Raw genomic sequence first — 17,123 nt, 5'->3', positions numbered from 1 at the left:
GATCTCAATGTTGTTTTCTACTAATTGAAACTGAGAAAAGTGTGGTCCTGAGAAGTTAAGATACTCAGCAGTATCACACAGATGGTCACTGGTAAGGTGAGAACTAGAACCTGAACCCCCTGAGTGGGTCAAGTATTTGGGGCGGGGGGAGAAAGAGAGCGAGAGAGGAGAGAATGCTGGTAATAAGAGTATTCCAAACCCAGCATTTGGAATACGGCAGAAATATCTATTATACCAATGATCTGAAAACGGAGCCAAACCCAGGACCTAGTTCACTGGTTGGTTGATCTCAAGAAGTTACTTGATTTCTGTATCTCAGACTCTTCATATATAAAATGGAAATAATAATATACTATAATCTCATAAGACTATTGTGAGATTAAGTGAAATATTATTCACCCAATAAGCTCTCTAAAATCACTTACTGTTACAATCGTGACTCTTTCAGTAACACTATACCATCTCCACTAATAAAAAACTAACATATCTTTAAAGTTCCTTGTCCCTGGAAAAGAACTAGACACTGGCATTTTTACGGACTTGGAGGGTAGTTAGCTAAGCACACCACAGTATGGTTCAGACCCGTATCTCCCCACACTCATTCAAACCACATGTGCACAGACTTATTAACAGTAAAAAGGATTCTTCAGATTAACACTGACTAGTGATATAGTGATGTTCCAACTGAATTTTAGATTCAGTTGGGACGCATTCATGTTTTCATCTTTAAAAAGGCAGATTCCACATGCTGAAATACATATATTCTACTTTATCCTAACTAGCTCCCGAAGGGCACGCCGAGCTAGGCCGCTTTTACTTCCCTTTCCATCTGTCATTTTTTCCACGAACTTAACAAGTAGGCACCACAGGCCTAACTAGGCTTGGAAACTCCACTTTTTGTTATCCTGCAACCTAACTATTAGGCCTTAAAAATAGGAGATCACACATATTCTTGGCTAACTCAATCTGAATGTGAGCATTCCCTCGTCACCAGGTATTTCTTGAGCACCTTCTGTATGACAGGCACAGTTCTCAGTACCAGGGACACCACGAGAATAAACACTGTTCCCATGAAGTTACATGCTAGTGGGACAGGGGACACTGGCGAGAAACAAGGCTGTATCAAGTACAGTGTGTGTGCATAGCATACTTGAAGAATGCAGGAAAAGCCAGTTTTATTAAGCACTTTGCTAAAAGTGGATCTGGGCTTCATACTTTAATCTGCGATGGTAAGCCTCCCTTTGGGCAGGGCCCAAGCACTGGAAGGGTAAAGAAAAGAGAAAGGCTCTGTACTCACACACAAACGCCCAGATCAGATCTCTAGCTCGAGAGGACCCCTAACACCCCCTGGAGCCAACAGCATTCCCGAGCTCTTCCCGCTGCATACAGCCAAGAACGTCACAGGAACAGCACACTGTCTGTTGTCTGGAAACGGCACGGTCAGTGAAGGGAGCCCTGGAAGGGAAGTCAAGAAACCTACTTCCTTTTCTGCCAGTTACTCTCGCTATGCGACCTCAGGCATGTTCACCGACCTCCATGAACCCTAGGCTCCCCGCCCGCGTGCTGATCCTCCTGTACTGTGACACTGGGCTAGTCTCTTAAGCCCTTAAGCCTTAGTGTCATCTGTTCAAGGAGGCCAGTGGAATGACACTGCTTGGCAAACTGTCGAGTACTCCACTGACAGAAGCTATTTAAATAAATACACGGATCCAAAGCTTGCTACTTGCTTTACAGGAACATCAGGAAGATTAAGGAGAACATATAAAATGCCTTAAGCTCTCTGTAAAGAGAGAGTGTTACGGGGTACTAGTGCTCATAATTTCTACAATTACTATTCTTTCCAGTTATATTTCCTTGTATTTTCAAATTCCTTAACCAAAATCATCCACAAACCCAGAGACGCAGAATACAGAGCGAAAATAAGAGCAGTGTCCTAATTAGAATAGGGCTAAGTGGAATAAGCTTGCTAAGAAATCAGGAAGCATCTTCCTTTCCGCAACCTCTCCCTGCCAGGGCCGCTGCCCAGGCCGGGTCCCCGCAGGGGTCCCAGGTACACCGCGGCCACCCAGACCACAGCCAGAGCCGGCGTCCCGAGCTGGGAGTGCAGCCACGCTTTCTTTCCGAGAAATGGGAGACGCTCCCTTCGCAACACAAATCCTGAAGTACCTGTGAACAAAGTCCTCAAAAATAATGACCAAGGGACACAACTCACCAGAAGACTGAGTCCCTAAGGGGCATTCAGGAGCATCGTCTTTCGCTTCTCTGACAGTCCAGTTAAAAAACCCACACCTTGCCCTTCATCCACCTGCTGGATGGAGCACAGGCAACACAATGAAGCCCTCCGGAGAAAGTTTTGGCCGGGTGGTAGAGAACCAGCAAGGGCCTGGCACAAACACTGGGTCAATTCCAATGAAAATAGAGTATATAGATTTGTGTTGACGAATGCTGGCTAAGTCCCTCTTTACAGATATAAAGCAACTACCACTGACAGCTGTTACTGAGGCAAAGTCAAAAACCTGCAAAGCCCTTCTCACTTAAAGTAGAGCAATACTAATTTCATGAATTCGGTCTGCAGTACACTTGGAACGAGTCAAGTCCTAAGCCTCACAAACTGTCCTTATCAGTGTAAACACTCTGATTTACAGAGTTGCTTCCCCCCCACCCCCACCCCACATGCTGTCTCCTGCTCTTCTTCAGTAGCCCAGTTCACAAAAGTGATAACCCAACCACAAGACTACTGGATGTGCCTCCCTTGCTGGTGTGCTGGGGCTTTTTAAGGGGAGGTGTGAAAGGGGATCAAGCCAAAGTACCTTCTAAAAATCACATCCCCTTCACTGGCTCCATGGCCGTCAAATACCTTCCTGCCATCCTGACGTAATAAGTCAGACTACCCAGTCACGTCAAAGGCAGTGAAAATGTCCTCGTTAAAAAACAGACCAAAAATAAATAAATAAAGCCCACAAATAACTTTTCTAAGTCCACGTTTTAAACATCTAATTCCCAACGTACTTTACCTACTCCATAACACAAAAAGAAAAAAAAATAAATAAATAAAAATTCTAGGAGAGAAAAGGTGGAACCGAGGTGTGAGCACAATGGCTGCCGCCAGCAGGGTCTGACTTCACTAAGGCTGCAACATCACCTCAAGGCATGAGATAGTTCAACCCAGCTCAAAGGTATTATTACTTAGGTCACAAAGAACTCTGCCCAGAAAAACAAAAAATAAAATCAATATCCAGGAGGGATTAAGGGGCAGTGAGAAGGAAATATCCTTTTGTTTGAATGCTCTAAAGAAAATCTCTCACCAGTAAAAGCAAAATATTTACCTTCATTTAAAAGTTTTGAGTTGTATGTGATTTCCTGCATCTAAGAGCCTCTTTCTGAACTACAAAGAGGCCACAAAACATCACATTTTCCCCTCCCCATTTTCCCCTTCAAAAACCCACAAGATGGTGATTAAAAAACAGCCCCTTGTCTTCAGGCATAGTTTTAGAAGCCACAAGGAAAAGATAAAAGTTAAATGGAAGAACAAGTCTGTAAACAAATGAGAAATAGGTTGCCCACGGAGGAAGCAAACTCAGTCTTGATAAGCAGGCAGCTCTCCTTGCTCCATCCATGGGAGATTCCAAGCGAAAGAGACCCTCACCCCCTCACCCACTGACAGAGTCTGAAGGACGCTCCAGGGGCTCTGGGCATGAGCCCGGAAGTTCAGTGACTTAAGGACAAACCCCAGGACCACACCAGTCTCCCAGGCGCTCTCCATTCCCAGAAGGACCCGGGGGCCTGACCTATCAGGGCCTGCCAACCCAGGGCAGACCTATCTCCCAAGAAACATCCTCCCAGGTAAATTCATCTGAAGTTCTGAATCCACTACCTAATAACTACATCACCTTGTGCAGATCTCATCCTGTTTAATCACCCTTTGATTGGACATAATCCCTTTCTTAGGATCATTGTGAGAATAAAGAATTCTGGCAGTGTGCCCTGATAAGTGCCTATGCTGGATACATAAAAAACGTTCACTTCCATTGAGAGGAAATCCCAGTTCCACTCAACGCTCACTACTTTAGGTGAACAATCTTCAGACACTCTAGAAGACCTCAAAAAAGAGAAAATTCAGAACTCAACACATGAGAAGATGAGAAAAGAAAAAGGGGAAACCCACACCATTCAGAAAACACCCCTCATTATGCACCTACCCTGACAGGTTAAATTTCCTCCTCATACATCTGCTTCTCTTCAAAGCCCTGTGAGAAGTAAAGTGACAGCTTACTGGGTCCTGCCCAAGGCACTGCCGCTTGTATCAATTGTCCTAATGCTAGATGCTCTCCGAGTTTTGGAAAAAAATACATAATTTAAAATCTACAGACATCTAGATTTACTAAGTAGGGCTGAAGTTGGGTCCTTATCCCAAAATGTCCAGATCAGACAGGCAAGGGGTAAGAAAACACCACCATCTGCTTAATATTAATTGCGAAGTATTATCGAAGTATCACTGAAGGCTCGGTAACCCTGCACTAGAAGAGGTGGCTTTAAGCCTCGATGAAAAACACACACAAAATCACAAGAAGCCCCTCCCCCACCCGAGCATGCACATGCTCTTCTAATTGTATCTGGAGGTTTTCTGCACCATCATCGAAATCTCACTTGTAATCTCTTTTGAGATTTTCCAGAGCCGTAGTGTCCACCCACTATTCACCAACCTCTAGACTATTACCCTAATGTTGATACAGCAAAAGAAAGCTCTGCCAGTAAAATTTTCATCGGCTTATTCCTTTCAGCTAGAACATCCCACCTTTCGTAATAGTTCACTTTCATTAGTATACAAGAGTTCGATCGTTCATTTCTGGAAAAAATAATTAGTCACTGTGCGGGAAGACAAGACACATTTTTGCCTACATTCTCAAACACCTATTCGTGCACCTAATCCTCCTAATCCAAGCACTTATTGTCCAAGACAAAAGGTGTGTAAGAAACTAGGAATATTTTTAAACAATACTTTTCTTATGGCAAAGCTGCTCTAAGCAGAACTTTAAACAAATGGACCTCCATCGCAAGCACTGTTCCTAAATAAATTTACTGCACCCTCGCATCAAGACCACTCAAGGCTGGAATGTGATGCCAGTCATATATTACTTCAACCTCAATAAATCTCTTTTTATTCCTCAAATCCTGGGCTACTTTCTCAAATAGTTCGCGAAAAAGCACCAACCTAATTAACAACAGCTTCCTCTGCAACAGTGGCCTTGATTTCACTTATTTACACATTAACTGCAGCCTCCTTTTGGCCAATCCAGTCTATTCTCTGTACCATGCCGAGCCTTTTATCTGCCCTGGACAGCATTTTCTCCAGCAGATGAAGTAGATGCCGATTGATTTGCTGTCGAGCATGGTAAATTAATAGCAACAAATTGCTGAGGGCCCGTCTCGCTGCTCCACCATGCTTCGGCAGTTTTGCTTTATTTGCTCCATGATGGGCAGCAGTCGGCCTCTTCAAGTCAATTTCTTCTTAACAACCTGCAATACTTTTCAATGGTGAAAATAGAGCTGTTCCTTGTAAGTCAGAAATCAATATCCTATTGCCCTTAGAAAATGCTAAACAAGCAGTATTGGCAATCCACTTGGTACTAGAGGGTATCAGATATAATGCAAATCCATACTGCTTCCCTCCTTGTAGTTATTACAGTTTGCTAAAAGGTTCCTAATGTCATTTATCATCATTTACCATCGACCAGAGAGGCTATGATTATGATATCCTATCAGTTGGCAAGGCCCTTTCATTTCTATTCAATTAATATTTTAGCAGCACTCAAATGGTTGTGGCCCAAGTCTCATAATAAAATTTACATGGCTTGGAGTGAAACAGGAATTCTCCTGCTCTGATTAAAAAATAATAATTATATTTATATATAAAAATACACACACACATATACACACATGCACAGAAACACACAAACGTGTATATTGAGAGCACAGTATTTACTTTTTTAGGTTCTAAGTGTTGTAGATTTCCATACTTTTCTAATTCTAAAATTCAAATACTAAGCTAAGTTTTTTTAGAAGCAAAAAGACCTTCAGATTACAGAAGACTGACTATGAGAAAGTCACAAGATGTCCTCAAAACGTGGTATATTCATCTCCGTTCGCAGCTCCTCTCGGTGGAATTCACATACCTACTGTTCCTAATCAACATCCAATATTCACTTTTTAAAGAGGTAACTGCTGCTGTCAGATTACATCAGGGAGGTCTTCTTTAATTACAGCATTACAGGTGAAGGATGAGAATGAGCAGCATTTAGCAATGTTATCAACTGCATGCATCACCCTGCTGTGCCCAGGGTCACTGACCCATTTAGAAGCCGCACTGCATTTATAAAGAGGAACAATCAATGGGGTGCCTGGGTGGCTCAGTCAGTTGACTGTCCGACTCTAGGTTTCGGCTCAGGTCACGATCTCACCATGGTTTCGTGGGTTCAAGCTCCACATGGAGCTCTGTGCTGGCAGCTCAGAGCCTGCTTGGCATTCTCTCTCTCCCCCTCTCACTGGCCCTCCCCCATTCGTGCTGTCTCTTTCTCAAAATAAATAAAACTTAAAAAAAAAAAAATCATCAAAAATAGTAACAAGTAAACCGTGAGCCAACTGTCCCATCCACCCCAAAAAATAAACACAAAACCCAAAAACCTCACTGGGAAATCCTTAGGGAACACAGGCCAATGTTCTTTCATTTAAAAAAATTCCATTATGCAGACATCACAGTAAAACATGTGCCATTTCTAACTATGTCCCATTTGTCATCTTCGTGTTCATGCTGGAACTTGAGACAGTGGTGAAGCATTAATTCACATTATGGCCTACAATGCTCCATTCTAACTTTTCTGGGTTTGTTTCCAGCTTCCTTGGCTCAGCTCTATCGATCCTACTAAAGAGTAGCAGAAATTAGATTCATATTTTATGCTCTAATTCCATGTCATGTCACCCAGTTCTCCTTTTAAAAAAAAAAAAAAAAATCAACTAATTCTACCAGACTAATGCTATTTACTCAGTTACCAAAATTTAAATTAATTATGTTCTCAAACATAATTGTTAAAAATTGGCAACATTATGCAGGCTTAATTAAGATTAAATCCAATTTACTAAATGTACTTTAATTGGTACTAATTACATTAGCTTTCATTTCAGAATGACAAATTCCCCATAGATTTCACTCTATAGTCTTCTATCAGAATCAACACAGGGTGACTGACGACGAACATCACACAGAAAGGGGAGGGGCCATAATACCAGACCCCCACCCTGTCTGTCACCGCTCTATGCTTTTATCCTTTTATCAATTTGCTAAGTCACAGAGTCATGACTCCATCACAGCCATCATTTTCTGTTCCAATGAAAAATTTCTCTAAAAATAAATACTCTGTGGCTGGCAGCAGCTAAGAAGAACAGGAGCGTTAACCAAAAAATACACAAAGGTTTCAAATATCAGGGCCACCAATTACTAGGGTACTTCCAAGGACTCCGGGGACTCCTACTCTTGAACCCTTCAGAGACACAAATCTAATAAGTGAATAAGCCTAACCCGATCTTGAGAACTAGGCCCAATTATGCCGCAGGGCAACTTCCCTGCATTATTGCTGCTTTCCATTACGAGGGTATCCAGCGAGTGCATCTGGAAGAGAGGCCAAGAGGAACCAAGGCTGTCTGCCTAGGAAAACAAATAAAGACAGATATGCCTCTGTGCTTAAGGGGGGAAAGAAAGAAAATATAATAAGTAGGTGGTTTGCAGGGCTGTCTGTATTTCATAATGTGATAAACTGCCCTCAGGATTCTTGATATGATTGAATTTTAAAAGCAAGGGGAAAAAAAAAAAAAGGGAAAATGTACTCCATTCTCAATTTTAAATGGACGGCATGTGAGGCCACCTGGACAAGAGGATGACAGAATTACGGGGGTACAAAATGTGTAAAATTAAGGGATCTCACACACAATCCCCCCCCTCGCCAAAGAAATGCATACAATCAAATACAAGCTCTGGGTCTCTCAGAACTGTAAATGTTATGTATAAAGAGATCTGGAAACTAAGTGTTATGGTAAATAAGACACAGGAGGAGAAATAAAGGAACATTAATCATCTGGTTCAATCTTTAAAAAGACACTAATTAATCCTGGGATGGTGGGGTGAGGACAAAAAAAAAAAAAAAAAAAAAAAAAAAGACACGTACAAGATCCAGACCTAAAATGACACGTAATGAGCATAATTAACAAACAATCTCTCTCATATAATTTACTCCTGTAAGGTACAGCTAAGAGGAGTCCATCCATAAGCTTGATGGATTTTTTGGAGGGGATATTTTAATACGCAGCAAACTATATTGTGTTAATACTGACGTACGTAAACAGCATATGATAAAAACAAAAGTACCTGAAATCAAGTCTTCAGCTTAAGTAACAACTCCCTTTTTCCAACTTTCTGTTTTCAAATACTGTCTATCTGATGGCTTTTTTAAAACACGCATCTTTTAAATATCTACTACCTGTAAGTATGTGATTATATCCAGAAAGGAATCCGTAAGTACTAAAAGCCTAATATGTGACCATTTTATAGGTTATAAACTTAGAAAATAAGGATATCTACCACGAGCATCAACAAGAAATGAAGAGCATTAAGTTTTCCCTCATCTTTTCCCAGCAGGTAAACACACACACACCTATTCTAAAGTAGCTGATGAAACAGACCTGAAGCACTTTCACCAGGAGATCACTAAAAATAAATTATTGCTGCCAAACAATATTTGTTACATATATGCTATTTTTCTATCTAGAAAATTTAAACCAAACCATTTAATTCAGTTGCCTGCATTTAAAAAAAAAAAAAAAAAAAAAAAAAAAAAAAAAAAAAAAAGCTGTTTGAGTCATACCTCTCAACACTTTCTGACTAATCATTATGGTTTTTGTTTTGTTTTGTTTTGTTTTTTGGCTGAACTAATTACTAGATTTGAAGACTCAGTGGTGTTGAACCTGATCACAACCTCCTATCTGGCTCAATTTACTGCACAAATTTTGGAAGTACAGTTACAATTCCTAGTAAGACCCAACTAAGTAGCCTCGGGGGACTGGTACAAGGATTTTATTTTACATCAATTTCTTTTGTAGCGCTACAGATTTCATTTTGATCCTCCCAGCTCACCCTCTATCCATTCTTTCACACCAAGCCAAGGAAGGTTCCACACAATTTACAGTTTTCTTTTTAATATTCGCTAAGAAAAGCCCTCTCCTAGGACAAGTTTGCAATGCCTGAAATACACACATTAACTCTTTCAAAAGAAAAACAAAACCTATTTTAAAATTTAGCATCCTGCCTTTGAAAGTGTACAAAGTTTAATATGAATTCAGACACTTTAAGTCATGTTTTTAAATGATTAAAATTAGGGGAATATGCAAAAAGGATGGGGAACCACACCTGAAAAGATAGCATTGTTTCCCGTACAGTCTTTTAAAATACAGACAGCCACAAAAACGTGCAGAATAAAATTGCGAAACATACAATTTTCTTTCTAAAGTATACAGTATTACTGTCATTTCAAATGGTATAAAGAAGTAACTTACCTGCTTGTGCATTTCTATATTCAACCCATAGGACATCTCATAATACTGTCAAAGAAGGGAAAGCAATTAATTTCGTGCTTTTCATTGGTCTCCCTAGTTTGTTCCCAATGCTCCAACTGTGTTTAAAACAAACGTAAAAGCCTCACCTAAACCAAAATAACCATAATACTTATGCTGCTAAAGAGGAACACTTAGCTGAATAAACTAGAAGCCACCCTAAGACACAGACTCTAGGAAAGTAACTCACAAAAATCAAGTTCACACATAGCATTCTTAACACCGCCAGTTCTCTTTATACATCACAAACAGATGCATCAAAAAGGTCTGATGAAAATTTGGTACCATATGGACTCTAATTCCTAGGCACAGCGGGCAAGTTAATGGCAAGAGTCTCCTACAAACGCTGACGCTTTGAAAGAACTGTTCAGAAATGTGATGCTACTTCAGAGTTCTCTCATTTTTAGTGTACTGCTCATGTTCATACATTCAAAGGAAAAGGGCTTGATAGGAAATGAATGAGTTACTCTGAAGCCTTTATGAACAAGCATAAAAACATGCTTGGTAAGACTTCTGAAAAAGCAGATCTGATTTTTTTTTTTTTCTTTTTTGGACGTGTAACGTAACTGTCATTACAGAAATTCTGGCAGAACAAATCAGTTATACAGGGGCCGACAATACTCCTCAAACCAATGGAACACCACAGAAATTGAAAACACACAAAACACATGCAAAGACACACAAACTAGTAACCTAAAAAGCGGGAAAAATTTGAAAAGGTGTCTGGTGTCTGGGTATCTGTCATTCTCTAAGAGAAATGAAACATTAAAAATATAACTGTGTACGGAAAAACTCGTTAAGATTGTTTGGAACAAGAACAATAAAACAACAAAGAAAACCACTAACAGAGAAACATTTTGCCTGTGACTCTACACAAAACATAAAGGAGGTTTGGGTTTGTTTGTTTGTTTTTTGGGTTTTTTTTTTTTTCCAATCTATAAAAACAAAGCCCAGAGGATTATACCCCACACAGCTGAACTTTTTGAAAATGAAATCAAAGCTGGTTGTCAGAGGCAAGTTCTAACATCCTGGAATTACAGGTTGCTAATGGTCACACTCCCACAACCTCAACTACGCTGGCACTGTGACTGGGATCTATCCTACAGCCTCCAGCAATCTGAACATACCCTTCCTTGTTTTTGGTATCCTAAACTAATAGGCACTTTGAATCTGTGACACAGTTTTCTTACCATGACATAATGCCGCTGCATCTCGGTCTTCTCACTGGCCAGTTTCTCACATTCCAGCTTCAGGCTGTTCAAGACATAATGAAATCTAAATACAATGCAGACCTTGACTTACGTTCTTCAAAAGTAAACATGCATTCCCTCCTCTAAATCATCACCTACAAAGCGCCAAATCAACTATCTTAAATACCGCCCTCATTACCGAAGGAGAGAAAGGGGTGACTGGAAGGAGCCTGGACTTGCCCTTTCAAGAAGGACCAAAAGTGGGGGTTTTGTTTAAGAAAAAAATCCTCTGGCCCATTTAATTCCAGAACCGCATTGAGAAACGAACGTTCACTAAATTCATTTAATGAAAAAAGAAGAAAATAAACATCAAGAATGTCTACACACCCAAACACAAATTTAAGTCCCCCAAAATGTCACAGGGGTTTTTTTTTTCTTTCATGTTCCGCGAAGAGATTAACGAAAATATGAATCAAGCACGTCTTATGAATGATGTCTTATTTGTTCCCTCCAAAACAGAGACAAGTTTAATACCACCACCCAGGGGCAAAGTGTGGATCGGGTTCAGTGGCTTGCTTAGGTTCTTGCATTTAAGAAAGAATTCCACGTCATTAGAAAGCCAGTGAAAGAAAAATATTTCAAAGGCACTCCAAGTCCAACGGTCGTCTCTAAGAAGAAAACATTTTTTCAGCATAAAAGTAATGAAATCGCTCACTTGCGACTTCCCAGGGCTCTCAGCTCTCGGTATTTCAGTGGAATGGCAGAAAAAAGTGAGACGGAATCAAGCCCGGAGTAATAAAGAACCAAGGAAGTCAAAAGGCCCCAGAATCTTCCCAACCTTCCATTCTCCTGGCCCCAATAAATCAATATCGAAAGTTTGGCCTCAGCATTTTCCAAGTCTCCCCAGTTTCGATTGTTCTGCCTCCTTTTTATTTATTTATTTACAGAAGGGAAGAATGCTTAATTTCTTTACACCTGCCTAAGGAAAAGAGGCCTTGCCTTGCCCTTTCTGCCCACAAGTAAAAATGATAATACCATCCCCGCGGCGGCCAAAAAAACAAGGGGGGGGGGGTGGGTGTTTGTGTGTGTATGTGGGGCGGAGGGGGGGGGGGAGAGACAAGAGCTAAGCAAACAGGAGGATCAGCTAAAGTCAATATCGTTACCTGTGGTATTGAGCCTGTAAAAACTGAAACTCTTCCTTAATCCGATCACAGGACTCGGAAATTGTAAATTTAAAGGGTTGAGCAGGCTGATGCGGTGCCTAAAGAACAATAAAATATTTAATTAGCCCACATCACAGGCGAGGCAGAGATGGAGAAAACACACCACGCGGCGCTAGCGGGAGTGGGGGGGGGGGGGTCACCGCGCAGGCAGGCAAAGAGCGATTAAAACTCTCATCTAGCTCCCCCACCCCACCCCCGCCTCGCCGCACAGCCCGCCAGGGGCCGGTTTCGGGGTGGCCCCGGGCCCCCGCGTCCGCCGGCCCGCCCCGGACCCTGCGGGTTCGAAACCCCGCTCCTCTCCCTCGCCCACCGCAGACGCCCCCACCAGGCGTCCGGCGCGCCGCGCCCACTCCCTCCCCACCCGGAATCGAAACTGGCCCGTCGGGGGGACTCGCGCCATGGCGTCTGGCCGCGGTCAGGTCGGGGGAGGGGGGACGCAGCCGCCACCCTCCGCGGCCAGCTGGCGGGCTCGCTCGCGCGTCCCCGGGGCCCGCGGCGCGAGGGGCCGGCGCCCCGCACTCTCGAGCCGCAAGCGGGACCAGCCGCGCCGCCGCCGCCGAGGGCGCCCTCCCCGCCCCGCCGCGGAGTCGCGCCTCCTCCATCGCTCACCACCCCCCCCCTCCCCCGGAGGAGTCGCGGGGACGGCGAACCGCTCGGCGCGGCTTCCAGGGGCTTCAAAGACAACAATAAGAAAATGGCTACAACTCAATTGCCTCTCCGCACCCCCTCGGAGAGTGCCACCGCGCCGGGGGGTAGGGGGGGTGACGGCGGGCGGCTCCCCGAGCCGGCCGCGGGCCGCCCTCCCCGCCCCTCCGGCCCCAGACACAACTCGGCGCGCAGGGGGCGACGCGGGGAATCCCCCCGCGCTCGGCGAGCTCGCGCCCCGCCGCCCGCACTCACCGGGTGTCTGGTCTGCGGGTACATCTTGCTCAGATCGCGAATCATCCAAACCGATTTAGTTGGCTGCGCTGGGCAGAGGCGCGCGGCTCATTGGCTTTAATGGCCCCGAGAAGGAGGAGGAGGCGGCGGCGGAGGCGGCCGGCCAGGTCCGAGGGGCGGCTCGGGCGGTCCCGGCCCCCGCCGGGTCTCGCGTGACGCGGGCGGCAGGAACGCGCTGCGGCGGTGGCGGCGGCTGGGTGCGGGCGGCCGGGCCGCTCGGCATTCCTCGCGGGCGTCACTGGCCCGCCGCGGGCATTGTCCGGCGCGCGTCTCCCGCGGCAACGCTCCGACGTTCGCTCCGCCGAGGCGCGCCCGCCGAGCCCGGCGCCGCGGCCGCGCCGCTCCCCCGGGCCGGAAAAGTGCGAGCTCCGCGCACCAGCGCCCGCCGGCAGCGCCGCCCGCCCGCTCGCTCGTCCCACTCCAAACTTTTTTTTATTTGTCTTTTAATTGGTTGTTATTCCTCCGAATGAATGATCTCTCTCTTCTTTCCTAAAAGCAAACACAAACTCCTTTGGTTCGGAAGAGGTCTCGGCGGTGCTTTTTGGTTTCTCTGGAGATTTTTTCACTTCACAGCAACGATCTTTTAAAAGGCACCTTTTAGCTTCTTTTACCACATCTCATTTCCTTATTTTTCTTCCTTCCTGTTTTCTTGTCTTTTTTTTTAACCCCAAATTGAAAGGGATTATAAAAATAAAAGAGAGTGAAACGCTTGCGGCTTTTTTTTTTTTTTTAATTCTCTCTCCTTTCAAACTCTGCGAACACCACCTCAAAATAATATACAAGTGTGTGAGAGAGGGGGAAGAAAGCAGCCAACAGCCCAAACACCCGCTCAGAACAGCTCTAACAACACGCTCTGTGTAGGTGACTTCTTTGACCAAATTTAGCAGCAGCTAATCATTAACATTCTGATACATATTCACAACCGTCCGTGGAGGGACCGCAGAGCATCCCGGGAGATGTAGTCCACCCCCAGCGACCTCGGTTGAGGATTCGGCCAGATTGACTACAATCACCGGCCCGCCACGCGACTGCTCTGGGGCGCTCTTCAAGCGCCCCGCCCACCCTCGGCGCGGTAGGCGTCTCCAGCAACCAATCAGAGGTGGCTGAACATTAATCGCCGTTCTATGTTACTGCCCATCATTTCACTGCTGACAAATGGCGAGCCAGAGGGGAGGAGCAGGCCGGGCTGGAGCCCACGTGGGGGCCGGGCGTCGTCTGCAGTTTGGGCCAATGAACGGAACGGGATGGGGTTAGCGGAGGCGGAGCGGAGACGGCCCGCCCAAGGCGGAGCTTCGCCTTGGCTGACGTTCCTTAGCGCGAGCGTTCGAACCGGGGAAACATTTGTTCAGCTGTCAATCAAAGTAACGTGGGCCTGGGAGTAGCGGCGGCGGCGGCGGCGGCGGCGGCGGCTGCTGCTGTTGCTGCTGCCCTGGCTGCATCTTCAGAACTGGGTGTTGGTGGCGGTGGTGGCGGCAAAATAAAGAGGGTGGAGGGGGCGGTAAGGCTAGAGGCTGGTCAGAAGATCTCTTTCCGAGTCTAGTCCTCCCTTCCGCCCCCCTCCAACCCAAACAACCCTCGGCCCCTTGCTCCTCGGCCTCGCCAGGAATGCGGACTAATTAGGGTCCAATGTCTCCTTAAAGAGACAAGCTCGGCCTTGTGTAACGCGCCGAAACCCCTGTTGAGACAAGAGAGGGAGGATCACACCGATCCCACTTCGTTCGGTTCACATCAATTTTACGCGCCGCTGGAGCCGGCATAATTTTCCGTGTGAACGCGGTCTCGGGCCCCTGTTCTTGTTTAGAGCAGGAGACGGAGCTGCGAGACGCTTACTGGGGCAGGGGGCCGGGGTACGGGTGGGGAGGGCGCCCCTCCGAGGCCCGAGGGGCTGTGATTGTCGTTTAACCCCGAAGTGGGGCCGATTTTCTCAAGCAACTATGCGAGGAAGCGCCCCAAGTCGCTCTCCTCGAGAGCCGCGGGGGCGCAACCGTGGAGCCTCGGGGTGGGGCTGGAGGCCCGGGGGCAAGGGTCGCCAGATTCCCAAAAGAACTTTGTCGAGAGGGCCACTCTCACTCCGCAGACTGCAGTCGGTCAGCACTATGGCAGTGTCAAGGGGGTACCAGACGCAGGTACTGGGCAGAAAACGCCCCTGCGCCCCTGAGATGCTCCTTCCCCCCCCGGATCAGTAGGAAGGAGATTGCCCCTCTTTTTCTTGCTCTTGGGAGGAGCAAGTCAAGCTTGACGCGGTTGAAACCCGCTAGGAGGCCAAGCGGACCACGAGAGAGGGTGGGTCGGCCACCCCCGGAACACGGTCCGGGAAAGTGGGGGTGGTGCAGGGGCAGAGGCCAGGGAAGGGGCATTTTTAGGGAAGGAGCTAATGAGGAGGGGACCGACTCTGTGACAAGAAGGAGGGGCCCGAGGCAGACAGCGCCTTCTTAGTCCTCGTCCAGCTGGGGTTGCTCCCTGGTTTAAGGGTTGTCGGTGAAGCTGGTAGCCTTTCCTAGTAACCCTCTAGCCTTTTGGGGGTGTGCAGGAATTCAGAAAAAAGTCAGATTGAGGGTTGACTAATTTAAGGGTCTGTTTTGGACGTTCATTTCTGAGTGTCTTTTGCCTACTCTATCTTGAGACGTTGGCAGAGATGGTTCAGCATTAGTGGAAAACCAGTCTTCTTAATGATATTCCACGCCTCAGTGGACAATCAATGACTTACTGTCCAAGTTAGCACATTCTATGGGCTTCTTCCTGTGCGGGCAGTGTGGAAGGCTGGTGCAAAGGAAGGCTTTGAACGTCTTCACAATGTAAAGTCCATCCCCAAACACTTTCAGCAATTCAATTCAGCGAATACTTTCTCCATCCCCCAAAATAAGAGGATGGGCAGTTTTCTGAACCTCCTCTGTACGATGTGTCCAGTTCAAAATGAGATGTGCTGTAAGAACACACACGAATTCTGAAGAGTTAATTAAAAAAAAAAGTAAAGTGAAATAGCTTAATAATTTATGAAATTTATAATTTCATGTTGAAATTCTAATATTTTAATATGATTGCTTAAACAAAACATGTTGCTATAGTTAATTTTTGTCTGTTTCTTTTTTACTTTTTTAACCCAGATACTAGGAGAGTTTCAATTACTTGATGGAGCACACATATTTTCACTGGACAGCACTGTTTTTGAAACATTCCTAAGAACCCATAGTTAGAAGAATTAAGTGATACAGTTTCTACACTAGGACAGTGAATTTTCTAAGAACACCAGCAACAATCACGTTTTATTCTACGGTTGGTTATTTTCTCCCAGTGGAGCTTTTCAATAGTTGGTTAAATGACCCACAGCGCCTCTGTAGGAAGTTCCGTGCTATCTGTTCTTGCCAGAATGTTAGCGAGTTCCATAAGAACAAGAATTTGGTTATGCTCACAGCCACACTCCAGATGCTGTCCGGCACATAGTTGGTGCTCAGTAAATATTTGCTAATGGCATTAATGAGCAAACCCCAAGTTGTATCAGCATGGAAAGCTTCTGTATCTTTTGGGCCATATTTATTGAGATTCTGTGCAGTTTATTCCTAGTACGGGGAATGTGAATCCTAATAACGGAAACTGAAGAGCTCGGACAAAGGGAAACTGCTCTGTTAGGAAATCTCAAATAGCTTATGGCAGGGACCTCTCTCCCAAACTCTCTCAATAGTTCGTGTCAACAGAAAGGTGATAAGACATCAGGATGTTTCTTTACTTTTTATTAAGTGCAGTTTTAGAATACTGCCCTTGGATATGTTTCACATTTTGCTCATTTGGCAGATCTACATGACAGCGATGTCTCAGAAAGATGCCAAATGAAACAACTGGTGACCCGGCAGAACACAGAAAGCAGGACACAAAAACAGCTGCTTTTGTCTCTTCTGCTCTCTGCTTGTGCTTCTCTCTCTCTCTCTCTCTCTCTCTGTCTCTCTCTTTTAAAGTGTATTTAGTTAGTTATTATTTATTATTTATTGGAATCTGTACACCCAGTGTGGGGCTCAAACTCACGACCCTGAGATCAAGAGTCACATGCTCCTCCAACTTAGGCAACCAGGCACCCCTGTGCTTCCCTTGATTGCACTTTTTTCACAAACTGTTAAGCAAG

The 17,123-nt window shown here is 45.2% G+C and overlaps 1 protein-coding gene across 13 annotated transcripts in view; it reads right to left on the bottom strand.

Moving 5' to 3' along the window:
- TLE4 (TLE family member 4, transcriptional corepressor) overlaps window positions 1-13,887 on the bottom strand; it is a 142,775-nt gene extending 128,888 nt beyond the window's left edge. For 5 of the 13 annotated variants that reach the window (XM_086685054.1, XM_086685060.1, XM_086685061.1 and 2 more), the window contains exons 1-4: window positions 12,971-13,886; window positions 12,011-12,108; window positions 10,848-10,911; window positions 9,601-9,645 (exon numbers count right to left, since the gene is read on the bottom strand). In XM_086685054.1, the coding sequence (XP_086541180.1) occupies window positions 9,601-9,645; window positions 10,848-10,911; window positions 12,011-12,108; window positions 12,971-13,015 (252 nt within the window). In that variant the 5' untranslated portion in view covers window positions 13,016-13,886. Of the gene's footprint in view, window positions 1-1,297; window positions 1,427-9,600; window positions 9,646-10,847; window positions 10,912-12,010; window positions 12,109-12,431; window positions 12,601-12,970 lie in introns of those variants that run through there. The other 8 variants (XM_086685056.1, XM_086685062.1, XM_086685063.1 and 5 more) reach the window with 5 other exon arrangements.
- Window positions 13,888-17,123: the final 3,236 nt, after the last annotated feature.

Source organism: Puma concolor, chromosome D4 (genome assembly GCF_028749965.1).
Source record: "Puma concolor isolate L17-30 chromosome D4, mPumCon1.1.hap2, whole genome shotgun sequence".
In the NCBI taxonomy this organism is placed as follows: domain Eukaryota; kingdom Metazoa; phylum Chordata; class Mammalia; order Carnivora; family Felidae; genus Puma; species Puma concolor.
This window is presented reverse-complemented; position numbering and strand designations above follow the sequence as displayed.